A 25,567-nucleotide genomic window follows, 5' to 3' on the forward strand; every position below is an offset into this window, starting at 1 on the left:
TACGGTCCCATAGTTGACAGTGTATGTCATAGCAAAAACCAAGCCATGTCAGTCGAGCTCTGAGACAGGATTGTGTCGAGGCACAGATCTGGGGAAAGGAAACCAAAAAAATGTCTTCACCATTGAAGATACCAAAGAACACAGTGGCCTCCTAAATGGAAGAAGTTTGGAACCACCAAGACTCTACCTAGAGCCGGCCGCCTGGCCAAACTGAGCAATTGAGGGAGAAGGGCCTTTGTCAGGGAGGTGACCAAGAAACCGATGGTCACTCTGACAGAGCTCTAGAGTTCATTTGTGGAAATGGGAGATCGTTCTGGAATTTATGGTAGAGTGGCTCGACGGAAGCCACTCCTCAGTAAAAGGCACATGACAGCCTGCTTGGAGTTTGCCAAAAGGCACATAAAGCACTCTCGAACCACGAGAAACAAGATTCTCTGGTCTGATGAAACCAAGATTTAACTCTTTGGCCTGAATGCCAAGCCCCACATTTGGAGGAAACCAGGCACCACTCATCACCTGGCCAACATGCTATGGGGATGTTTTTCAGCAGCAGGGGCTGGGAGACTAGTCAAGATTGAGGGAAAGATTAACAGAGCAAAGTACACAGAGATCCATTATGAAAACCTGCTCAGGACCTCAGACTGGGGCGAAGGTTCACAGGACAACGACCAACAGGACAATGACCATAAGCACACAGCCAAGACAATGCAGAAGTGGCTTCGGGACAAGTCTCTGAATATCCTTGATTGGCCCAACCAGAGCCTGGACTTGAACCCAACCTAACATCTCTGGAGAGACCTGAAAATAGCTGTGCAGCGACACTCCTCATCCAACCTGACAGAACTTGAGCTGATTTGCAGAGAAGAATGGGAGAAATTCCCAAAATACAGGTGTGCCAAGCTTGTAGCATCATACCCAAGTAGACTTGAGGCTGTAATCGCTGCCAAAGGTGCTTCAAAAAAGTACTGAGTAAAGGGTCTGAAAATCTGGGTCCCCAGATCCTCAAAAAGTTCTACAGCTGCCTCATCGAGAGCATCGTGACCGGTTGCATCACTGCCTGGTATGGCAACTGCTCGGCACCCGACCGTAAGGAGCTACAGAGGGTAGTGCTTTACAGCCCAGTACATCACTGGGACCAAACTTCCTGCCATCCAGGGCCTATATACTAGGTGGTGTCAGGGGAAGGCCCAAAACAGTATCTAAGACTCCAGTCACCCATGTCATAGACTGTTCTCTCTGCTACTGCTTGCCAAGCGGTAACGGAGCGCCAAGTCGAGGTCCAAAAGGCTCCTTAACAGTTTCTACCCCCAAGCTATAAAACTGCTGAACAATGAATCTAATGGCCACCAAGCCTATTTTATTGATCCCCCTTCCCCTTTGTTTTTACACAATGCTGCTACTCACTGTTTATTATCTATGCTTTACCACAACTTAAATGTACAAACTACCTCGACTAACGTGTACCCCCGCACATTGAGTCAGTACCAGTACCCCCAGTATATAGCCTCGTTATTGTTATGGAATTTTATTGTGTTACTTTTTACTTTAGTTTATTTAGTAAATATTTTCTTAACTCTATTTCTTGAACTCAATTGTTGGTTCAGGGCTTATAAGTAAGCATTTCACCACAAGGTCTACACCTGTTGGATTCCGCATGTGACAAATAAAATTTGATTTGAAAACTTATGTAAATGTAATATTTACATTTATTTTAAAAACATTTTCTAACATTTAAAAAAATCTGGTTTTGCCTTGTCATTATGGGGTATTGTGTGTAGATTGATGAGGGAAATAAACTATTTAATCCATTCTAGAATAAGGCTGTAACGTAACAAAATGTGGAAAAAGTCAAGGGGTCTGAATACTTTCCAAATCCACCGTAACACTCCAACTGCGCCCTACTCCGGAGAGGAAAGCAAGTCACATTTCTTGTCCCCAGTCGTGTGGTGCGGAGCGCACACTCTCTCTGGACAGCAGAAACGCAAAAAATCGACACAATTCCACTTCAGGTCACTTTCACCAACCCAACATTCCCCAACCTCTTCACCATCCAAACTGACACCACATATGGATCTGCCAGAAGGCAAGGATCCATTCTCTCCAAATGGGCCATCTCACTCCCACTGGGCCAGAATCATCTTTGTCATCATCAGGACGAGGCTCAAACACCTGCCACCGCAGTTAATTCATCCTCACTCTTGTCATGTTCAGTTTCCTTCTGTGACTCTTCCAAAAGCTCTGTGTGATCCACCACTCCATATTCACTCAAACCATGTTCCACTTTTCTCCTTTTGGTCCTGTCCAACCATCTTCCCCTTGATCAGATGTTCCAGAAGGCTTGTGCGTTCCCCATTCCATATTTACTTATAAACTCAGCAAAAAAACAAACGTCCTCACACTGTCAACGACGCTTATTTTCAGCAAACTTAACATGTGTAAATATTTGTATGAACATAAGATTCAACAATTAAGAAATAAACTGAACAAGTTCCACAGACATGTGACTAACATAAATGGAATAATGTGTCCCTGAACAAAGAGGGGGTCAAAATCAAAAGTAACAGTCAGTATCTGGTGTGGCCACCAGCTGCATTAAGTACTGCAGTGCATCTCCTCCTGATGGACTGCACCAGATTTGCCAGTTCTTGAGATGTTACCCTACTCTTCCACCAAGGAACCTGCAAGTTCCCGGACATTTCTGTGGGGAATGGCCCTCACCCTCCGATCCAACAGGTCCCAGACGTGCTCAATGGGATTGAAATCCGGGCTCTTCGCTGGCCATGGCAGAGCACTGACATTCCTGTCTTGCAGGAAATCCTGCACAGAACGAGCAGTATGACTGGTGGCATTGTCATGCTGGAGGGTCATGTCAGGATGAGCCTGCAGGAAGGGTACCACATGAGGGAGGAGGATGTCTTCCCTGTAACGCACAGCATTGAGATTATCTGCAATGACAACAAGCTCAGTCCGAAGATGCTGTGACACACCGCCCCAGACCATGACGTACCCTCCACCTCCAAATCAATCCCGCTCCAGAGTACAGGCCTCGGTGTAACGCTCATTCCTTCGACCATAAATGCGAATCTGACCAGCACCCCTGGTGAGACAAAACCGCAACTCGTCAGTGAAGAGCACTTTTTGCCAGTCCTGTCTGGTCCAGCGACGGTGGGTTTGTGCCCATAGGAGACGTTGTTGCCGGTGATGTCTGGTGATTGCTGGTGATGTCTGGTGAGGACCTGCCTTACAACAGGCCTACAAGCCCTCAGTCCAGCCTCTCTCAGCCTGTTGCAGACAGTCTGAGCACTGATGGAGGGCTTGTGCATTCCTGGTGTAACTCGGGCAGTTGTTGTTGCCGTCCTGTACCTGTCCCGCAGGTGTGATGTTCGGATGTACCGATCCTGTGCAGGTGTTGTTACATGTGGTCTGCCACTGCGAGGACGATCAGCTGTCCGTCCTGTCTCCCTGTAGCGCTGTCTTAGGCGTCTCACAATACGGACATTGCAATTAATGTCCCTGGCCACATCTGCAGTCCTCATGCCTCCTTGCAGCATGCCTAAGGCATGTTCACACAGATGAGCAGGGACCCTGGGCATCTTTCTTTTGGTGTTTTTCAGTCAGTAGAAGGGCCTCTTTAGTGTCCTAGGTTTTCATAACTGTGACCTTAATTGCCTACCGTCTGTAAGCTGTTAGTGTGTTAACGACCGTTCCACAGGTGCATGTTCATTAATTGTTTATGGTTCATTGAACAATCATGGGAAACAGTGTTTAAACCCTTTACAATGAAGATCTGTGAAGTTATATGGATTTTTACAAATTATCTTTGAAAGACAGGGTCCTGAAAATGGGACGTTTCTTTTTTTGCTGAGTTTGTTTCACTTTTCTCCTTTTTTTCCTGTCCGCCATCTTAACCCCACCTCATGGCCACCTGTGACAGAGTCGGTGGTGTTGGAAACCAAAATATATTTTTGTTGTGCATCATTCTTTGCATCTTTAGGATTTTATAAATGAACTACACCGCATTGGACATTGGTTTGTTAGTTTTCACTTTTGCTGACAAAGAGTGTAATGGGCGTGTCGTTTAATGTGAGCCAGTTGTGGAAGATCCTCAACTATTTGTGTGAGATGCTGGGATTTTCATGTTACTGTATATCATGGACTACTACCGGTCTAGTGTGGGAGATGCTGGGATTTTCATGTTACTGTATATCATGGACTACTACCGGTCTAGTGTGGGAGATGCTGGGATTTTCATGTTACTGTATATCATGGACTACTACCGGTCTAGTGTGGGAGATGCTGGGATTTTCATGTTACTGTATATCATGGACTACTACCGGTCTAGTGTGGGAGATGCTGGGATTTTCATGTTACTGTATATCATGGACTACTACCGGTCTAGTGTGGGAGATGCTGGGATTTTCATGTTACTGTGAGTTGCCTAATTTATCATCAGTTCTCAACAACTCTGTACCACATTGGAAGATATCTGTTTTATAAATAGATTAAGAATTATAATCAATGTTGTATAAGTCTGACAATATAGGCCTAATAAATCCTTCCTAATATTACATTTTCTTTTAAAGGAAACATTGACACAGCTGTTATCATATTTATTTATTTATTTAATTCTTGCATAAAAGTAGGTAGTATATACAATTACCACTTCTTTCATAAAATCATTTGTATACTTGGTGGAATGCAGTTTAAAAAAAAATGCACATTATACACAATTCCCATATTTCTCAATGTACAATAAACAGTTTGAAGATACATGTAAACTACTCATTCTGCCTTGCCCTACTCTGCAAATGGAGTGTGTTGTAATCAGCCATTTACATTTATTTCAGGGGGCACAATTTTATCTTGGACTGTATTTTGATCCAGAAAGCAGGATAGAGTGGTTGAGTGAATGTTGTTTTTACTCTATAGATGAGGGTCATTTTATCAGCAATGTTGTAAAATGCTAGAGTTCCTGCCTTGTGATCCAAGAACAGTCCTATTCTCCTAGAGGACCAAGCAGTTAGTTGAATCTGTTTCTTATTCTCACAGACTTGGGCTATATTCCAGTTCAAACTCCAGGATTGTTCATAAAATTCTAGAAATTTGGAGAATGCATCAGGGGGGCTGAGGTTTTTTTTCCTGTTTATCCCCTTATATGATACAGCTATGATAGCCTGTATTCCATCCCATTCAACCTCCCAGTAACAGCGCCCTGTCAAAGCCTCTCTGCACAGTACCACAGGCATGTTTTCAAATCTATCTGGGTGGTCAGGATAAGGCAGTGCAAAATCATTCCATCCAGCCACTTTGTTGTCCCTAGAGATAAGGAGGTTTTTATGTGCAGTGTTTTGGTCCAATGTGAGCTGACAGGCATCTGATGGAGAGAAAGCAGATATGATGAACCAGAACAAAATGACCTGTTCTCTGTCTGTCTGTCCCAGTACAAAACGACCTGATCTGTGTCTGTCTGTACTGTACTTACATTTCAAAAACTCCTCTCTTGTTGTTGGTTCTTTACTCTCCACACACTTGTCTGTTACCTGGGGTAGAGCTAGAGGGATACAGAAATAATTAACTACAATAAATAATGTTACATGGTCTCAAGCTCAGCTGTGATTGTGCTGATGGGATTTTTGTGTAAATGTATGGTGAAAATGGACTCACGTGGACAAGGCTTTGATGCCTGCAGAATATGAATATCCTGTACTGTGGGAAACAGAGATATAGACCTAGTGAGTATAGCAATGTAGAGTCGTTCTATACAGATATGTATACAGAAGGTTGTGTTTTACTTTTGTATTATTATTTTTACTCAATTAAATAAATGAAAGCTATAGATTGGTCAGTGGAGATGGTTTGAATGTAACAAGGGATTTGACAAGTATGGTTTGTTGCAAACCTTTTTTAGAGATGTTTGCAAAGGCCCCTTCGCAGAAGTCCTCCAATCGCTGTTTCAGCTCAGCCACAGTTCTCTTCACACCTTCAAAAGAGACTTGCTGACTCACATTGATGCTGGATGTGTCCTCATATCCAGGGAAGGCTGGGACAGATTGACATTTCTAAAGACACACACACACACACACAATCTTCATATTCAAGTTGGGTCCTGAGTCCTGTCAGATTCAAAGTGGAAGAAAGTACCAGGGGCATTCCGTGTGAATTTGGCCCCAAAATCATAATTTGTTACAAGAGTCATCGCACCCAGGAGTCTTGTTAATGCCAATATTACCTGGAGGAAAATAATAAAATCTTCTGTTTTTGACAACTGCTCAAGCTCAGTATCTCTCCTCCTCAGCTCTAAAATCTCCCTTTGCAGTTGGTCAATCTGCTCCTCAGCCGGGCCAACAGCAGCCTTCTCCTGTGATCTGATCAGTCTTTTCACATCAGAGTACCACTTCTCAACAGAGCAGATTATTTCAGTAAAGACCTTGTCACTGTCTTCCACGGCTATCTGTGCGGAGTACTGTTGGGACACACAGACAGAGAAAGGAGCAGTCTCAATTTGAATCAGGCCCGACACGCAGCTCTGAACACTGAATTTATCAGATAATTGGAGCAGAGTTTGAGTTGTCAGCTGTTGTAGTTCTCTCATTAATACTCACTGTGAGAGACCTCATGGCCTGCTTCAACCACAATAGTTCCTTCTCTTTCCTGGCGATTATTTGCTTGTATTTCCTGTGTGTCTCCTTCAGTTCTTTCTGTAGAATCAAAACACTCATGAGTAAAAGGTGCATGTGATTGGAATCAGAGGACATAAACTTTGTTAACTGTAATGGCACTTTAAACAGTAAGGGTGGACTGTTTATTCTTTACTGTTTTGATAGCTGTGTGCACTTCGGACTCAAAGTCCTTTCCTTGTTATCAGTGTTGATACTGATGCATAAACTGCAGTTTAAATTCAGCAATTTTATTCCACATACATTTTCATACACAACATGTAAAAACAGCATGCATACCTGTTTTGCAGTGCCTTCAGTTGCAGCTGAAACTGTTTCGTGGCCTTTGTGTACACCCATCAAACACTCATAACAGATACAACGTTGATCAGTACGGCAGTAAACTTCCAGTAGTTTGTCATGCTGAGAGCAGATCTTCTCCTGAAGCTGTATGGAGGCTTCCACAAGTGTGTGTCGTTTTCCAGGATTGAGTTTGTCATGAAGCTTGAGGTGTGTTTCACAGTATGAGGCCAGACACAGAAGACAAGACTTAATGGCTTTCTGTTTTCTCCCACCACAGACATCACACTCAATATCCCCTGGTTTAGCATAACAAGGAACGTGAGGGTCAGCTTGGAACTCTTCAATCGTCTTCAGTCTTTCCACTACCTCTGCAAACATGGTATTTTTGCTCAAAGCAGGCCTTGGGGTGAAGGTCTGTCGGCACTGAGGGCAGACGTAGACACCCATGCGGTCATTTAGATCCCAATAGTCCTTTATACAGCCCATGCAGTAACTGTGTCCACAAGGAATGGTCACAGGGTTCTTCAGTAGATCCAGACAGATTGAACAAGAGAATTGGTCTTCCCCAAATAATGCATACGACTCAGCCATTTTGTGGCCGAGAATAATGTGTGTCCGGGCTGGTACGAGGGGAAGTGCAACTATCTGAATTCCAATTGGTTTTGAAAGATTATACCGCTGAGGGGTGTGGTTTTATCAAGATCTCCAACTGGGGCGTGAAAGATAGTTTCTCTTCTCTCAGAGAAACTAGCTACAGTACTATTTTCCTTTGCACCTTATGGTTGCTACGGAGAACGTCCACTTCAACAAACTCACATACAAACCCTGTACACCATTTTCCACTAGATAGCACAACCACAAATTCAAAATTATAAAAGTGTTTAATTCGTAAAAACTCATGAAAACAAACATTTGGTTTTTGGTCTTAATTTAAGGTTAGGGCTAGGCATAAGGTTAGCAGTGTGGTTAATTTTAGGTTTAGGGATAGTTTTAAAATCAGATTAAAAATATATACATTTTGGCAATAGGCGGGTTTTAGGACTTTGTGGATATGGTAACTAGTGACGACCCAGTTCTCCGGCTTACTTTTTGATTGACTGTTTTATTAGCCGCTAGGAACGGGAATTTTGTGGAGTCGACCAATGAAACGAAAGCATTGCACCACTGTAGTTAGATAGAGAGCGCAAGGGGCATTTTGTAGCAGCACGGAGATCTCTGATACGATGCATCAAATATCTTAGTGGTAAGTACATTTGAGCTAAATTTCTACGATTTCAAAGCGTGTGTTGACAGACTGACAACGGAGCCTTTTTAGTGGCTGTCAAACTCTCATTCAAATGCATGGCTTGTGTTTTTGAGAGCTATCATCCTCAGCCTCATACTAGCTAGGTGCCAGGCTGTCAACTAGCTAGCTACTAGCACTGTCCAGCAGGCCCATCCTTATCATAGCATGGGAATGAGAACAGTTCATGATAATGTAGCCCAACATTGACAGCATTCGATCAAAATAAAGACCAAAATATGTATTTTGGGGCGGGGTAAACAGAGGGTCTCGTGTAAATGTGTATTAATGAGGTAAGCTTTGAATGATGGAAACTTACTACACCTGCACCACTACACTCTACTCCTTGAATCAACATCAAATAATGGACAACGAATACAAAGCAGGCAGCCCATATATCCTTACAGTGGTTTATAGAATAGTACAGTAGCCCAAAGGTAGTTCTTCTGAAAACGTTCCATGTGACCACATACTTTTGGTGGTGAGTAAAAAAACGGTGTGTTTTTGTGTCCTACCAGCCCCAGAATGAGGAGTCATCTGTTTCAGAGACATGGATAAATATGAAAAGGTGAGGAAGATTGGGGAGGGCTCCTTCGGGAAGGCAATTCTCGTCAAATCCAGGGAGGATGGAAAACAGTATGTCATCAAAGAGATTGGCATCTCCCGGGTAAGCCACAGAGAACCGTATATGACATAATTACCATTTAGCCCTACATGATGTTATGGAAATTATATTTCACCCATAATATGATATTATCAATGTCTTCCTTTTCCTCTCCATTTGTCTCACTTTCTATGGCAGATGTCTAGTAAAGAGAGACAGGAGTCCCGTAAAGAAGTGGCTGTTCTGGCCAACATGAGCCATCCCAACATCGTCCAGTACAAAGAGTCCTTTGAAGGTAAACAACAACCTGTGCACCATGCAGTCCAGTGACCCGAGTTCAGAGGTCAATAGTCAGCAGTGATGGCCAGAATGCCTCTATGCCTATATCAATTTCCTTGAGACTTTGGGGTTGTAATATACAGAGCCCTTCACCTGTGGTGTGATTTCTGATGAAGCAACGTGATCAATCTCAGTTGATGTGTGAGACTTGGCAGCAGCTTCCAGAAAATAAGTAGATTATCTGTCTGGCTCATTAATGAAACTAGAGCTAGACAGACCTCTCCCTCCGGATTCAATCCTGTAGTGTGTGTTTAACTTCAGCCTGGCCAGGGAGATCTAATAATTAGGTTTATGTTTCTTCTAGCACAGTGTAACACAGACAGGTTGGTTGAACCAATGCTTTCTCTCTGTGTGTTTTCTAGAGTGTGGATGTCTGTACATCGTAATGGATTACTGTGAGGGAGGAGACCTATTCAAGACGATCAACTCTCAGAAAGGAGTGCAGTTCCCTGAGGAGCAGGTAAAACATAAGAGGCAGGTGAAAATGCCCCCACAGACAGATTTTTGTCATGGATGGATGGATGTTATGAACATGCGTTTGACTCTGTCTGTATCTTTATAGATCCTGGATTGGTTGGTGCAGATATGCCTCGCCTTGAAGCATGTACATGACCGTAAGATCCTCCACAGAGACATCAAATCACAGGTAAATAAGAAGTTAGAGACCCTGTCCCCTGAATTTTGAGCATACTGTAGTACACATTACTCATCATACTTATATGGTTTGGAACTTTTAGAACATATTTCTGACCAAAGATGGAACCATACAGCTAGGAGACTTTGGGATTGCCAGGGTGCTGAATAGGTGAGTCATACAACATACTAAAGAATCTGTCCCGTGTTTAGTGAAAAGGGGGCAACTTCTTTGCAATGTTCATCTCCATTTCAGTAACTCCACAATCCTCTTTCTCAGTACTGTGGAGCTAGCCAGGACATGTATCGGGACGCCGTACTACCTGTCACCTGAGATTTGTGAAAACAAACCGTACAACAACAAAAGGTAACCTGCACCCATATCTGGTTGAGGGGGCATTGTCTCATGATGGGATGTGAACTTTTAGGATTCTCTCTTTGTCCATGTCAATGTGAGTTTGTAACTACCATTTAAAAGGTGCAGAGTTGAATCATTTAATTTGTCACACACACTCAGAATAATGCAGAGTCATTGGCTACACCACTATGATTATGTAATGGTGTCATGTATAGCCTTTATGGAGTCAACTTCCTGGCTGGTGTACATCCAGAGTCCTGGGCAGGACACCTGTATTGATTCTAACCTATTTAAATATGCATCATGTAATCTAATCAACCTCAGTTACATGAGTCTGTATTTGTCTTAATGAACTGTAGCATGCAGCCTCACACTACAGCAGCCTATGGCTGTCTTCTTGTTAACAGGAGTGCCTTTCTTTCCACGTTAGCTAATGTGTAGAAAAGCATCTTTAGCAATAATGTATGTGCAATACTGTGTGAGCAAGAATGTAATGTACCAATCCCAGAGAATTTATCCCTCCTCTCCATCTGTATGCTCTCTTTCTTTCCCTTTCACTCCTCCAGTGATGTTTGGGCCCTGGGGTGTGTCCTGTATGAAATGTGCACGCTAAAGCATGCAGTAAGTATTTGTGTGTGTGTGTGTTTAGGTGTGTCTTAAAGTCAGTTACAGAGTGAACCTGGGGCAGGCACAATATAAACGCTCACTCTCTCCCATATATAATGCATGATGATTCTCTCTGGAGTCAGTTGTGTTTCAGATAGTCTTTTTTAATGGCTGATCATATCTACTGAGCAGGTGGTCTGTTTAATTCTAAAAAGGTCGAATAATATTAATTACATTTAAACATTTTGAGTTATTAAGGAGACAATCTTATCCAAAGCGACAGTCACTTTAAGAATGTTTACATATTTTGCATTACATCTCATATGTATTCTATTCTACTGTATCTTAGTCTATGCCGCTCTGACATTGCTCGTCTAATATTTATATATTCTTAATTCCATTCCTTTACTTTAGATTTGTGTGTATATGTTGTGAAATTGTTAATTGCTTGTTAGATATTACTGCACTGTTGGAGCTAGAAACACAAGCATTTCACTACACCCGCAATAACATCTGCTAAATATGTGTATGTGACAAATACAATTTGATTTGATTTCAACTTACATTAGTGAGTGCACACATTTTCAGACTTTTGTACTGGTCCCTTGTGGGAATCAAACCTATAACCCTAGCATTGCAAGCACCATACTCTACCAGCTGGGCCACACAGGACCACTATTCATAATGTCAGAAGAGGCCATTCGTGTAATCAGTCATTCCCTTTGGTTGTGTCTGGCTTGCTATTTTAGTTATTAAGGAAGTATACCGTGTGTGTTCCCTCTTAGTTTGAGGCAGGTAATATGAAGAACCTGGTTCTGAAGATCATCCGGGGCTCGTACCCCCCTGTGTCGATCCACTACTCCCAGGACCTTCGCTCTCTCATGGGCCAGCTGTTCAGACGCAACCCCCGGGAGAGACCCTCTGTCAGCTCTATCCTCGACAAACCCTTCCTCTCCCACAGAATCTTCAGGTTCCTCACCCCAGAGGTAGGATACATACACACACACACAAGGTCCCAGGGACTGTTAGCCCTTTGACAGTATGATACACACACTGTGAATCTAGTCTTTTCAGCACAACCATATGACGTTTGGTTTTCTCCCATTCAGATTATCGCTCAGGAATTCAGCCATAGCTTCCTCCACAAGCAGCCTAAAGCAGGTGTGGCGCAGGCGGCATCAGGTAAACACACACACCACATAAAATGCTAACACATTTGAATGAATACACATGCCTCACTCTTACACCAAGAACCTCAACTTTGTAATGTAGTATCTTTCTTACCCTATCTAGCCAAGCGTCGCGCCCCTGCTCCCATGCCTGTAACTCCAGCCCAGAAGATCACCAAACCAGCCGCCAAATATGGAGTGCCTTTAAATGTCAGGAAAGCCTCAGATGCAGCCATGAAACCTGCAGAGTGGAAACCAGCCGTCAAACACAAGATGGTTAGTACTGGAAGAGAGCCAGTGGCGTCTTTCAGCCTTCTCAAACAGGATGATCCTATACTGGCTGTGCATCGTTGTCTACTGCCCCTCCACTGAGACAGATCTATTCATATTGGTTATGAATGTGTGTTATGAAGATGTCTGTCATGTTACACCTCAGTGGGACATGGATGGGCATGTGTGTGTGTGTGTGTGTCCTCTGAGTCTGAACCCCAGTGTTATATGTTGCTCAGGCCCCCGTCCCCCTCCCAGCAGTACCCCAGAGGAGAGTGAGTCGAGTGGAGGAAGAGAGGAGGAAATATGAGGTAGCTACAACAGAGAGAGCGCCTCCTGTAACCTGTATTAACCCCTGCATCTCCTTTTCTTCCTTCCATTACCCCACCCACATAAAGTTCCCTCCTGACGTACATCCTTTTTTCTTCCTCATCATCACTCATCCAAACAGAGTGCAGCCCCCCACTTCTCCTCTTCCAGACAGTTTGAATAGCCCTCCCTCTTCTACACCCCTCTTTCTCCTAACCTGCCGAAAGGGTGCTCTTTTTTCCCCCCCTCCTTGTATACCTGTTCTATAGCAGTGAACCTCTTGCGTCTTAGTAAGTTTGGTTTCATGTTGACCATTGTGTTTACACTACAGGAAGGTGCCAGGAAGAAAAGGATGGAGCTGATTGAGAAAGAGAGGAAACAGAGGGAGCAGGTCAGCTGGGTGTCTAGCATTTGATATACTGTATTACATCTGAAATATGAAACTTCAGATTATTCATCTTTATTTGTTCTTCAGATGTTTCTGTTGAAGGCTGGACAGATGAAGAGATATGAGCGGGAAAAGGTGAGTCAAATCTAATGTTATTTGCCACGTGCTTCGTAAACAACAGTTGTACACTAACAGTGAAGTGCTTACTTACGGGCCCCACAACAACGCAGAGAGAAAAATAATAGAAAAAATAACAACACAAAAATAACTACACAATGAGTAACGATAACTTGGCTATATACAGGGAACACCAGTACTGAGTCGATGTGCAGGTGTATGAGGTAATTGAAGTAGACTGGTACATATGGATAAAGTGACTAGTCAATAGGATAGCTAATAAGCAATAGCAGCAGCGTATGTGATGAGTCAAAAGGGGGCCATTGCAGAAAGTAGCTATTTGGTTAACTATTTAGCAGTCTTATGACTTGATGGTGGAAGCTGTTCAGGGTCCTGTTGGTTCCAGACTTGGTGCATCGGTACTGCTTACCATGCGGTAGCAGAGAGAACAGTCTCTGACTTGGGTGGCTGGAGTCTTTTGACCATTTTTAGGGCCTTCCTTGACAGCGGGGGTAGTATAACCGTAGACAGTAGTTATTTACACTGTAACATTATGACATTGCAGTAGTGACGATCAAACTTAAGCATTTCATGTAATGCTTATAGTGACTAGTGAACTTTGACCCCCAGATAAACCGGATCAACCGAGCTCGAGAGCAGGGCTGGAGGCACGTCCTGAGCTCTAGTGGAGGCAGCAGTCCAGAGAGGAAGGTACAGAATGACCCCACCCCCCCCATCATCATCATCTACTGTGGTTTCACTTCATTAGTCTCACTACACTGGAGATGTTTTATCATCAATCAAAGCTTCTCCTCTCTACCTCACTGTCTTATCTGTCCCCAGTGTTTTGTAGGAGGTGGTGGTATGATGGCTGGGTTTGCAGCTCCTGTCCCAGAGCCCCTGCTTCCTGCTCCATGTCCTGCCCAGGGCCCCACCCCAGGCCCTGCCCCGCTCTCCCCTAGCAGGGGCCCGTATGAACACTACCATGCTGCTCTGGACCAGCTGGCCAAACCTCAGCCCAAAGAGGGTGCCAGAGAGGGATTCACAGCAGGAGGAGACACTCCTGTTAGGTGGGTTCAGCCATCATTTCCTTTGGGTAATTTATTGACTCAGGTGACTGATTGTGTTGTTTTGTATGTGTAAGGGGTGTGCCAGCTGCTGCCAGCTCAGTGCTGCCCAATGGCCCTGCTCGTCTCCCAGACCCTGATGTGGTGAAGAGAGAGCTACGGAGGCTAGAGTATGTCACCAAACAAACTCATGTTAGCAGGTCCGTGGTTGGTCACAAACCATTCTAGAAAACATTACTCTGTCTCTGACTGGCAGTAAAGCTTTGCTTGATATTGGATCATATTTATTAGTTATTCCTTACGTTGTATCAATACTAAGTCAATTAAATCACTTCCTCTCCAACTGTCTCCAGGCAACGGGGTCACGCAGCAGCTGAACGGGCCAATCAGGTTCAGGAGTTTCTGCAGCGTAAGAGAGATGCCATGCTGAACAAGGTCCGCGCTGAGGGACAGCTGGTACGTTTTCTCCTTCCTGTCCCCCATTTCTATACTTCTGCTCACTGAACAATAGGATGGCTCTTTAAAGTCTGTTAAGTTCTCACAAAAGATAACGGAGTTGTTGTATGGTCATGGTTAATAACCAAAGTATCGATCTGGAATCAAGGTTGAATTGCATGCTTACCGGAGTTTGGACAAAATGCAGCACATTTTTATACATGTGAAATGTGGTTGAATTGAACGGTGAACAGGGTGCCCGGCAAAACCTGGCAGCCATCTATGGTCGGTCCAGCTACAGCAGGCCCAAACCCAACAAAGAGGAGGAGGTAGGAGCCCAGCTCTCAGCTCTGGATGTCCAGCCGGCCTCACCCCATCTGATCCCTCACTCATAACAACATGCCTGGGTTTGGCTTGCCCTCTTCAGTTGTGTCTGCATGACACTACACTCAGACACATCCCCTTAAAGGAATAATCCACTTAAAAACGATCTTTTTGTATTTTGTTCATTAATCGACTGTTGATACAGTCCCAAAATGTTTTGCATGTCAGCAATCAAGTTTTCAAGATGGGCTTTCAAAAAGCAAGTTGTCACTTGCCACATCATCATGATGCAAAACACTCTTGAAAACCTGATTGCTGACTTTCTTAATATTTTGGGACTGTATATTTTTTGATTGGATTATTCCTGTAACTCTGCAGTCAAAGTCACCCAGCAGCACCTCCCAGTGTCCGACTCCCTGTATTGCATGTACTGTGTCACCAGGTGTGTGTGTCAACGCACTAGTGTGATTCAGACCTCATACATTTGGTGCACCAGTAATAGCTTTTTTTCCCCTTTCCATAACATATTTTTGTGCACATTATGTTGTCCCTTTTTTTTGAGCATTTTTTTATGGAATAAATTAATCTCAAGCAACTCCAGTGTTTCCTTTTTAGGTGTTTGAGTAACTCAAGCTTTGTTTTTGTATATTGCACCAGTGTCTTTCTTGCAGTATCAAGTATGTGGATGACTGATTATACATCGGTTCTTACATGTCATTTGTTATAGGAAACCATTTTAGTGGATTATTTTGTCATCTGTTTGTGTATGTTGTATAGCTTTGTGTCATGATGTGTAACCTGTGTGAGTATGATCCGTGCTGTAGCCTCTTAGCAATATGTGAACTCTTTGTTTGTGTGTTAGTATAACTTCTGCAGTTATGTTCTCAGGAGTACCTGTCCCGGCTGAGGCAGATCAGGCTACAGAACTTCAATGAGAGACAGCAGATTAAAGCACGCCTCAGAGGAGTGAAGGTATCCTTCCACCCTTTTAGAACACATCAGCATAACATCCTTTTAATCAGCCTCTGAACTTCTGTTATGTTTTGGCATTTTTGTTTGCGGGTAATGGCGGCATCCTCTGGTTGTTCGGGTGATCAATCCAGTACGACAGTGATGGCTCAGACAGCAAGGAGTCCTGTGAGGAGACAGAGCTGAGGAGAAAGAAGATTGAAGCCCTGAAGGCCCAAGCGCAGGCCCGTGCTGCTGTGTTGAAGGAGCAGCTAGAGAAAAAAAGGAGAGAGGCCTATGAGAGAGAAAAGAGAGCCTGGGAGGATCACGTAAGTCCCCATACTCCTCAAGCTCATCTGCTACAATTGTACAGCATGTGTAGGATTAAAATCACTAACATTGATTGTGGTGTGTTTTTGTCAGCTTGCAGCTCGAGGCGTGAAGGTTGGAATGGTAGCAGGAGGTGTAGCAGTAGAGCTAGCTCCTCAGCCTGGCCCCTCCCTCCCTGTACAGGACTTTGTAGCTAGAGCCCAGCCTGCATCCAAACCCCCCACCCCTGTCATCTCCATGACTTCTGCTCTGAAGGACGTGGGAGCAGTCAGTAAACACTTAAAGCTTTCACAGTTATTTTCCTCCATTATTCAATTTTTATTACACATGCTTTCTTTTCCCATTTGTCTGTCTCCCAGCAGCTTGCGTCTGTGCAGAGCTCTTTTAAAGATGACTTTCCTAAAACGGACGTCATTAAGGTGAGTTGGGTCAATAACTTCCAATACAGCACAGTGCTGCGTCACAAAATTACTATTTTACACTGAGGCTAGTTGGTTGCAGTGCCTTTTGGTTTATAGTAAGACAGTAACTATATGTTTGGTTTTATTGGTGATTTCTTCAGAGTGAGAAGAAGGAGATTCTCCGGAGACTGAATCAGAACTTGAAGGCCCAGAGCCCTGAGGAGGAGGTGTCAGCCACACCCTCAGAAGAACTATGCCTCACCCCCCAGCAGAGCCAGCCTATCGCAGAAGAGAGACCATCCTCTGGTGGGGACAGGAAGAAGTGGGAGGCTGTAGCTCCGTCTATTCTCTCTGTAGCCCAGCAGACTCTAGAAGAGACCTGTATCAGAACGACTGGTGTGTTATACCATCTGTCTCCTAGAGCCGGACTCTTAAACAGAATCTTGTTCGCTATAGAAAGGACTAGGACCTGTTTGAATTGCTGGATTGACAAGAACCGTGGATCCTTACTCTCACCTTTTTAATTCTGAGCTCCATATCTCTTCCTCTCCTTCTCCCCAGGCTCTCAGGCTCTGTCTCCAGAGGAGAGACCGTCCTCTGGTGGGGACAGGAAGAAGTGGGAGGCTGTAGCTCCGTCTATTCTCTCTGTAGCCCAGCAGACTCTAGAAGAGACCTGTATTCGAACGACTGGTGAGTTATACCATCTGTCTCCTAGAACCGGACTCTTAAACAGAATCAAATCAAATTTATTTGTCACATCCACATGGTTAGCAGATGTTAATGCGAGTGTTGCGAAATGCTTGTGCTTCTAGTTCCGACAATGCAGTAATAACCAACGAGTAATCTAACCTAACAATTCCAAAACTACTACCTTATACACACAAGTGTAAAGGGATAAAGAATATGTACATAAAGATATGAATGAGTGATGGTACAAAACGGCATAGGCAAGATGCAGTAGATGGTATCGAGTACAGTATATACATATGAGATGAGTAATGTAGGGTATGTAAACATTATATTAAGTAGCATTGTTTAAAGTGGCTAGTGATATATTTTACATCAATTCCCATTATTAAAGTGGCTGTAGTTGAGTCAGTGTGTTGGCAGCAGCCACTCAATGTTAGTGGTGGCTGTTTAACAGTCTGATGGCCTTGAGATAGAAGCTGTTTTTCAGTCTCTCGGTCCCAGCTTTGATGCACCTGTACTGACCTCGCCTTCTGGATGATAGCGGGGTGAACAGGCAGTGGCTCGGGTGGTTGTTGTCCTTGATGATCTTTATGGCTTTCCTGTGACATCGGGTGGTGTAGGTGTCCTGGAGGGCAGGTAGTTTGCCCCCGGTGATGCGTTGTGCAGACCTCACTACCCTCTGGAGAGCCTTACGGTTGTGGGCGGAGCAGTTGCCATACCAGGCGGTGATACAGCCCGACAGGATGCTCTCGATTGTGCATCTTTAGAAGTTTGTGAGTGCTTTTGGTGACAAGCCAAATTTCTTCAGCCTCCTGAGGTTGAAGAGTCACCGCTATAGAAAGGACTAGGACCTGTATGAATTGCTGGATTGACAAGAACCGTGGATCTTTACTCTCACCCTTTTGATTCTGAGCTCCATCTCTCTTCCTCTCCTTCTCCCCAGGCTCTCAGGCTCTGTCTCCAGAGGAGAGACCGTCCTCTGGTGGGGACAGGAAGAAATGGGAGGCTGGATCTCCGTCTATTCTCTCTGTAGCTCAGCAAACCCTAGAGGATACCTGTATCAGGACCGCTGGTGAATAACCTAGATGCATGCATTCCAGCACAATATCTCCTACATCCAGACTATATCTAAATGTATACTAATAGATATCTGTTTGTGTATGTTGTAGAACAGACAGTGGGTGAGGTCATTCGGATGGATGTGCTACAGGACGACGCCCCTAGAAAAGCATGGGGGCGGAGCCCAGATTCTCAGGTGCTGAGAGTTCTACAGGAGGCGGAGCTTCAGCCTCTTACCCAGCTGCTGGGGAATGTCAACATCTGTGAAGAGAAACTCACTGGCGAGTCCTTAATATACCCACCAACACACACTTACCATTACCAACCACATTCCGTACAGACTCAACGTCTAGGTGCTAATGATTCTGATTGGTTCCCATTCAGACAACTTGATTCAGACGGCTAAGATGGTTGGTGTGAGTGGAACTAAGGAAGTGATGCATTCAGAGGCAAGCCCACCTGCTGTGATATCTGTCGTTAAGAACACAGAGGTCCAAGGTCAGGAAGAGGGGACGATCTCAGTAGACGTGACGGGTCAGGAGAAGAGGCAGGCTATATTAGAAGAGATGCTAAAGACCCCACCCAAACCGATAGAGATGGAGGGTGAGGGAGTGGGTTACATACTATACAGGTTGTCAGATACTGGCAATCTTCATCCAGAGACATGCAGTCAGTGTATTATATAACACCACCTAAATCACTCAGTCAGTTGTTCTCTTGTTCTCTCCAGATCCAGCAGACTTGGAGTCAGTGGTCCTGGAGGAGTGCCCAAAGCAGGCCTCAAATTCACCAGCTGGAGTAGTGCAGGCCTGGGAGAAACGAGCTCTGCCGCTGGGGTGAGGGTTTGCTGGCTCCCCACTGGAGCTGGATTACAGAGATCTAATCCAAGAATAGGTTTAGTTAATCAAGACCTAATGTGATTTACATTGGATTAAAAACCTGTACCTTTTGACTAATATGTGACTTGAACTGTAATGAAGCTTAGACATAATATAAGTATTTTCTTTTTCTAAATTTTACCCCCTTTTCTCCCCAATTTTGTGGTATCCAATTGTTAGTAGTTACTATCTTGTCTCATCGCTACAACTCCCGTACGGGCTCGGGAGAGACGAAGGTCGAAAGCCATGCGTCCTCCGAAACACAACCCAACCAAGCCGCACTGCTTCTTTAACACAGCGCGCATCCAACCCGGAAGCCAGCCGCACCAATGTGTCGGAGGAAACCCTGTGCACCTGGCAACCTGGTTTGCGTGCACTGCGCCCGGCCCGCCACAGGAGTCACTGGTGCGCGATGAGACAAGGATATCTCTACCAGCCAAACCCTCCCTAACCCGGACGACGCTGGGCCAATTGTGTGTCCGCCCACGGACCTCCCGGTCGCGGCCGGCTGCGACAGAGCCTGGGCGCGAACCCAGAGTCTCTGGTGGCACAGCCCCTAGACCACTAGTATCCTAAAATGTCGTCTACGTATTTCCCAAAAGCAATTATAATGAGAGGACCATAAACAATAACTAGTAATGCTGCATACTCAAATCTCACCTTTCTGATAAAATTGCTGAGGTGTAGTCACTTTGGAGGACACAAGCTCAAGTACACAGTTCAAATATGAAATATTTTATGACGTATTTCCTATTCAACAAAACTGTATGAATAAGGCTTGAAATTGCTCATCTGCTTTCTTAATATAGTACAATCAAATTAGAAAACCACTAACTATAAGATTTGTATGTTTAGTGTTTAGAAAATGTGCATATTTTCTCAAGGTCTCTCTTGATCAAACCCCCCCCACTGCTGTGAATGTCACACAGATCTCTATCTTGGCTTCCAAAACTAATTAGGAACTCACTCTCCTTTAATCTCATATACATCTTGTACATCTATGACAAACAAAGTGGAATTATTTTAGATTACTGGCTATAAATCGACCTCTGAATGTGCTATAGTGATGAAATAACGCTCTCCTGCTGCACTACGGTGTAAGGATTGCAGGCATTTGCTTTGTCAGTGGCTGAATACATATGGTTCAGCCAGGAGTTGATGGACAGTTGGAAGAGCAAATTAAATAGTAGGAGGGACATCCCAGCTTCAAGTTGTTTCAGATTTCACATCCTAGATTTCACAAAAATATACTGTGTCTGGGAACCAGATTGATTTATAATTGAAAATGTCAGTCGGAACTGGTACCAGAACCACGCAGGTCCCCTGAACAGGGGTGTTGACATCTAAGTGGTTTTAAGAAATGTTCATGAAACTCAATTATCAAGAATTATGTCTTGATTTTGTATATGATTCTCCTATTAGGCCACCAGAGGGCAGAGTAACACCAGCAGAAACCAAAGAGGTTGGGGAGAAAGCAGAGAAGCAACCTGAATCCTCCGGTAAGCTGAGAGAGACACTTCTAGAACTAAACTGCCTTTGGTGTCCCATACTCACCTCCCTCCCTCCCTCTAGGTATAGCACCTGTGTATGAGGAACCTCTGTTTGTGAAGCTGTGCTCCTCGCCGGCCCACCGCCGTACTGCAGCTCTGGTTCTTATGTCAGCCCAGTCGTCCATGGAGGACTCGTCCTCTTCTCTAGCCTCACGCTCTCGCTCCGTCTCTCCTCTCCGCTCCAAACACCACAACGCCCTTCTCATCGGCCTCTCCACCGGCCAGTTTGATGCCAATAACCCAAAGGTGAACAACACTTCTCATCAAGGAGACTGGAGATAAGAACTAAGGAGAATGAATGGATGTGGAATTGCTAAATAATTATGAATAACTATTAACATAATCACACTGTTATGGTGACCCTGAACATCCTCTTATAATACAACACAACACAAGTAACGAGCATATTCTCCTTTTATAAAATGAACAAACAACATCTTTCAGAGGTGAATGAAATTGGCTGGTTAATTTCTATCAGCCAGTATTCTATATCAATCACAGACATTATCTGTACCTTCCATTTAATATGATATTTTATTCTATCCTCTAAGGTGATGTTCAGCTGTAGAGGAAGTTTAGGAAATGTACTCTGCCTGTGCCTGAGAAATGTGGAGGTTCTGTGGTATTTTTAGGTTTTGATTCAGTCTTTATTAATGAAGGGCTTTGGAATAGAGCCAGTCATATTAATCACATGGTCTGAAGAAGGCATGATGAGTGAGGCTATTTATCTTCCTGCATTTTTCATAACATCCATCTGGGACGGAGGAGAGAGGTGCAGAGAGAGACAGGCGAAGCTCCCTGTTATTTGTTTGTAGGGATGGGTGTGTCAGAGCTCTACCTTTGATCCGTGTGTGTACTCTGGTCCAGCTTTGAGCCCTACATGTATGTGTTTTCAGCGATGGCTCTCCCTGGACAAAGCGTTATTAATGCAATTCTTCCACATCCCTGATGTGTCATCATACCAGAGGCCACTCCACTGGCCAGCCTCACGCATGCACACACACCTGCACACATGTCCTCGAACATGCTCCAACTGACACCTCAACTGGCCCCAGGTTAAAGGCATTTTTCACATTTAAAAAAAAATCTTTGTTTAACTAGGTAAGTCAGTTAAGAACAAATTCTTATTTTCAATGACTGCCTAGGGGTTAACTGTCTGTTCAGCTCGGGGATTTGAACTTGCAACCTTTCGGTTACTAGTCCACTGCTCTAACCACTAGGCTACCCTGCTGCCCCAAAAGGAATTTGATTACAATTTGATTAATTTCCTTGATCTTCTGGACACCTGACCTGCACTATAACTTATGGCAAAAAAAACAAATCCTGTTGCAAACTTTCAAAAAAAGTAAAGTTGGTGCTAAAAATATGCATCTGTGATATTTATTTAGTCATGGTGGGTGTGTGACCGGTGCTTTACTGTTTGTCCTCAGATGCTGCGTACCTGCTCTCTACCAGACCTCAGCAGACTGTTCAGCTCTCTACAGGAGGCAGGAGGGGCCAACGGGGCGGTTGCCCCTGACAACGACAACAATCTGGATATAGAGGACATGGAGGAAGAGGAGGAAGAAGAGGCCAAAGAGGATGAACAATCAGAGACTGAAGAGTAAGATACTCATTGCACTACACATGCGCGCACACACACAGTGACTATATGTAGAATACAAAGAAACCCAATTTCACTTCTCTGTTATGTGGAACATCCTTTGTGCAGTTTGAAAACATGATGTGCTATGAGTACTATGAACTGTGTTCTCTCAGTGTGTATGAGGATGATGACTTGAGGGAGCTAAGGGCCTCCATGGAGAGACTCCTGCAGGAGGAGCGCAGCGAGGAAGATGAGGGGGGATCTGGCTCTAATTCTGGTAGTCCTCCAGAGGAAGAGGGAGGTGATGGCTTTAACGGCAACCCTGCTGAGGATGAAGATGATGAGGAGCTGAACGGGATGGCTGTGGATGAGGAGGAGGGTTCTAATGGGAGTCCAGGTGATGAAGAGGCAGGACACACACTCACCAACGGACTGGAAGAAGAGGAGCACCACAGCAGTGAGAGCCAGCTCAATGAAGAATGGCAATCGGGTACATTAGTAATCCTTCCTTCATCCACATGCACAATACTGTAGCTACAATGCATGCAGCCAGAAGCAGATTGTCAATAGGATTGTGTGTGATCAACAGATGACAGTGGTGAGGAGGAGGACGGTGCGGCTGAACAGCAGGACAGCATATTCAGCCGTCTGGAGGAGCTGCGGTTTAACCTGGAGCAGGAGATGGGCTTTGAGAACTTTATAGAGGCCTACAACAAGATCAAGGTATGAATGGGACCTGTTTACCCTCTACCCTCCTGAAGTCATTAATTATCTATGATACAGCAATTACTCATGGTCATTGAATTTTCATGATGTCCTTGTACCATTAAAGGCAATTCATGAAGATGAGGATGAGAACATCGACATGGGCCCCGACATGGTACTGAATATCCTGGGGACTGAGCACCAGCACCTGTACCCCAACATCCTTCACCTGGTCATGGCTGATGGAGCCTATCAAGAGGGTTAGTATCAAGAGGGTTAGAGTCCTTGTTTTTCTGTGTGTGTGTGTGTGTCCCACCTTCTCTTATTCCCCCTTTGTTTTGATGGATCTCTTTTCCCTCATGTTTAAATCACGGTCCCATATGTGTTTTTCTATTAATTGTTGTGTTCAGCCAGTATGCTGATTCCCTCTTAAACAGGTTTTCCCAGAGCGCTAGACTGCGTGAGCGAGCCAATAAACCCTTTAATCTAATCTGCCCAATCCTATTCTCCCCTAACGCCCCACGGGCTCAGACACTTAGGGACTATGTCGACGTGAAACACACCCTAAAGACTCTCTGTCTGTCTCCCCCTCACTCCCCCGCCTCACCCCTGTGCCAAGTCAGCTGTCATATGCTGGGGGAATGGAGGGGAGAGGGAGTGTTTAATTTGTGTCTGATGGAACAGAACGGAACTCCACCAGGACATGAGAGCAGAGGCTTCAGATGGCTCTCAAGCTCTCTTTGTTTTGTTCTCTCTAACACTTTGGATAAAATGAACACTTGTCTTTCTCTCCCCCCTTACCACTCTATTCTGTGTAGATGTCCAGTGCTGGTCTGTTTGTCTCTAACAGCCTTGCTCCCTCCCTTTCGATCCATTTTTATTTGATCTGATGTGTGACTCAAGCCCTTCCATTTAGGCAGAGATGTTAATGGAACCAGGCAGGAGGCTTTCTCTCTGAAGCTCAAGGCTTCTGATTTCAAACTCTTTTTACTCTGCTGCTTGAAGTCTGCCTGTAATGGGAATTAGTCTAACCTGTCGCTGAAGATTAGAGCCTCCATTGATTCTTAAAGGGTTACATGTCTGAATGGAGTGTGTTTGACTGTTGGGCCTAAGGGGGTGATCCTGCTGAATGTTGTGTTATGGTTGTTTTGTCTTGTAGGGTGCCAGATTCACACCTTTTTATAGTGTTCAGGGTTTAAGGTCACTGATTTGGGATTAATGGAAATATGAATTTAGTAATAAAGACTGCAAAAGTGATGTGCTCAGCTTTTTGCCCAGCACCTCAGATTAAGAAAGCTGATTTGACCTGGGGCTCTGAGTGTACTCAGCCACTCTCTCATGCTACAGCCTATCTAATGACTCATTGGTTTTAACATGCAACTTCACATCTCTCTCTCTCCATCCCCTCTTCCTCTTTTAGATAATGATGAATAGGGGATATGTGTCCAAGCCGCTGGCAGCTTCTGACAATCTGCTAGTCATCTGATGTCTTCCCAAGGTGCACTGCATGTGGTAGACGACTCTCTGCGTGGAGGGTTGGGGCCATAGATGGATCTGGGAGGGGTTGGAGCCAGGCTCTGGCACAGTTGCATGATTGAATAGGCTATCTAGTACACTGATGTCTGTATTTCCTACTTCCACTTCCACACAACACCGGACTCACTCTTTTTTAACTTCATGTTCATATGAAAGTGCATTATCAAGAAATACTTTCTGGTAACCAAAGTTAAATGGAAGGTTTCGTCAAACATAAATCTGTCTGTATCTGTTGGAATATATTCATGGACCAGCACCATATTAAATGGTCAATTTAAAGGTCAAACAGGTGATTGTACATGTGATATTCCTAATGCTGGGGTTAGGACCACCCAGTCACCATCCTCACAATACAAACCAGGTCAACTAATATAAACGTGCAAAACATATTTTCCATAAAAACCCGTTGGACCTCCTTTTTTTAAAATTACTTTTTCATACAGCTAAATGTTATCTAATGCATTTTCACATTTCTTACCTGTTCCGTTAACCCAAAAATATGTGTTGAGCTCAAAAGGAAGATCACTTTTTGTTTAAGGATGTTGTATGTTGGCATGGTAGCAGCTGCAAGGGACTGCTACTTGTTTGCTTTATGTCAAGTCAGATTGTTACTCTGTTAAGAGAATTGTAAAGATATAAATTACTGGTAATGATGTCGATTTTAAAGCGTTATTCTTATTTGATAATAAAGGAAATATTGTAAATAAATGCTTTTTTCTAATCTTTGTTTTAAGTCTTGTTTGGTGTTTTACTGTATGCATGTTTGTGTATGATGACTCTGCATAGATCCATTACGCTCAAGAAGGACTAAAAGGTTACATTTCAGACTGCTGTGTTTTCAAAAACATTCCTTTTATTGCGCTTTTCTCAGAAGTGTGTGTGTGTGTGGTGGCTGGTGATAATTGTAGCTCTTGCACAATCAAGCTTTGCCAGCCACTATATGAAGGATCACTATGTTGTAATATACTTTGTGACACTGCATGTGGTGAGCCCTACATCTCTACAGGCAACTCTCTGAGGGTTGA

At 44.2% G+C, this 25,567-nt stretch overlaps 2 protein-coding genes across 6 annotated transcripts; one reads left to right on the forward strand and one right to left on the reverse strand.

Annotated features, from left to right (window-relative positions):
* Positions 1–4,599: 4,599 nt before the first annotated feature.
* Positions 4,600–7,745, reverse strand: LOC115108512 (tripartite motif-containing protein 16-like). The gene is made up of 7 exons (XM_029632926.2): positions 6,957–7,745; positions 6,603–6,698; positions 6,230–6,463; positions 5,900–6,059; positions 5,665–5,706; positions 5,483–5,551; positions 4,600–5,374 (listed from the first exon to the last, which is right to left on the reverse strand). Exons 1-7 carry the CDS (start codon positions 7,548–7,550, stop codon positions 4,839–4,841), a joined length of 1,731 nt encoding a protein of 576 aa, XP_029488786.1. The 5' UTR covers positions 7,551–7,745; the 3' UTR covers positions 4,600–4,838.
* Positions 7,746–8,119: 374 nt separating this feature from the next.
* nek1 (NIMA-related kinase 1) lies at positions 8,120–25,263 on the forward strand. Of its 5 annotated transcripts, none has more exons than XM_029632932.2 (36): positions 8,120–8,202; positions 8,760–8,908; positions 9,044–9,140; positions 9,547–9,644; positions 9,747–9,830; positions 9,922–9,989; positions 10,098–10,184; positions 10,742–10,796; positions 11,567–11,767; positions 11,891–11,963; positions 12,075–12,226; positions 12,460–12,531; positions 12,861–12,920; positions 13,005–13,052; positions 13,665–13,745; positions 13,878–14,104; positions 14,179–14,301; positions 14,455–14,557; positions 14,791–14,865; positions 15,749–15,832; positions 15,964–16,137; positions 16,232–16,405; positions 16,498–16,557; positions 16,701–16,935; positions 17,101–17,229; positions 18,173–18,301; positions 18,399–18,569; positions 18,673–18,891; positions 19,019–19,124; positions 20,589–20,665; positions 20,739–20,962; positions 22,147–22,319; positions 22,475–22,791; positions 22,891–23,024; positions 23,134–23,266; positions 24,427–25,263. In XM_029632932.2, exons 2-36 carry the CDS (start codon positions 8,792–8,794, stop codon positions 24,438–24,440), a joined length of 4,374 nt encoding a protein of 1,457 aa, XP_029488792.1. In that variant the 5' UTR covers positions 8,120–8,202; positions 8,760–8,791; the 3' UTR covers positions 24,441–25,263. The 5 variants fall into 5 exon arrangements, with proteins under 5 accessions (XP_029488792.1, XP_029488793.1, XP_064865181.1 ...); XM_029632933.2 differs by having other exon boundaries at positions 16,501–16,557; XM_065009109.1 differs by having other exon boundaries at positions 14,179–14,271.
* The last annotated feature ends 304 nt before the right edge of the window (positions 25,264–25,567 follow it).

Source organism: Oncorhynchus nerka, linkage group LG24, assembly GCF_034236695.1.
Source record: "Oncorhynchus nerka isolate Pitt River linkage group LG24, Oner_Uvic_2.0, whole genome shotgun sequence".
Taxonomy (NCBI): domain Eukaryota; kingdom Metazoa; phylum Chordata; class Actinopteri; order Salmoniformes; family Salmonidae; genus Oncorhynchus; species Oncorhynchus nerka.

Excerpts from the sequence above, each read along its gene's own strand:
- nek1 (XM_029632932.2), top strand. The coding sequence starts at position 8,792 with ATGGATAAATATGAAAAGGTGAGGAAGATTGGGGAGGGCTCCTTCGGG. Across the intron at positions 10,185-10,741 it reads AAACCGTACAACAACAAAAG|TGATGTTTGGGCCCTGGGGT; the intron begins GTAACCTGCACC and ends TCACTCCTCCAG. Across the intron at positions 18,892-19,018 it reads CAAACCGATAGAGATGGAGG|ATCCAGCAGACTTGGAGTCA; the intron begins GTGAGGGAGTGG and ends TGTTCTCTCCAG.
- LOC115108512 (XM_029632926.2), bottom strand. The coding sequence starts at position 7,550 with ATGGCTGAGTCGTATGCATTATTTGGGGAAGACCAATTCTCTTGTTCA. Across the intron at positions 6,464-6,602 it reads AGGCCATGAGGTCTCTCACA|TACTCCGCACAGATAGCCGT; the intron begins GTGAGTATTAAT and ends GTGTCCCAACAG. Across the intron at positions 6,060-6,229 it reads ATTTTATTATTTTCCTCCAG|AAATGTCAATCTGTCCCAGC; the intron begins GTAATATTGGCA and ends GTGTGTCTTTAG.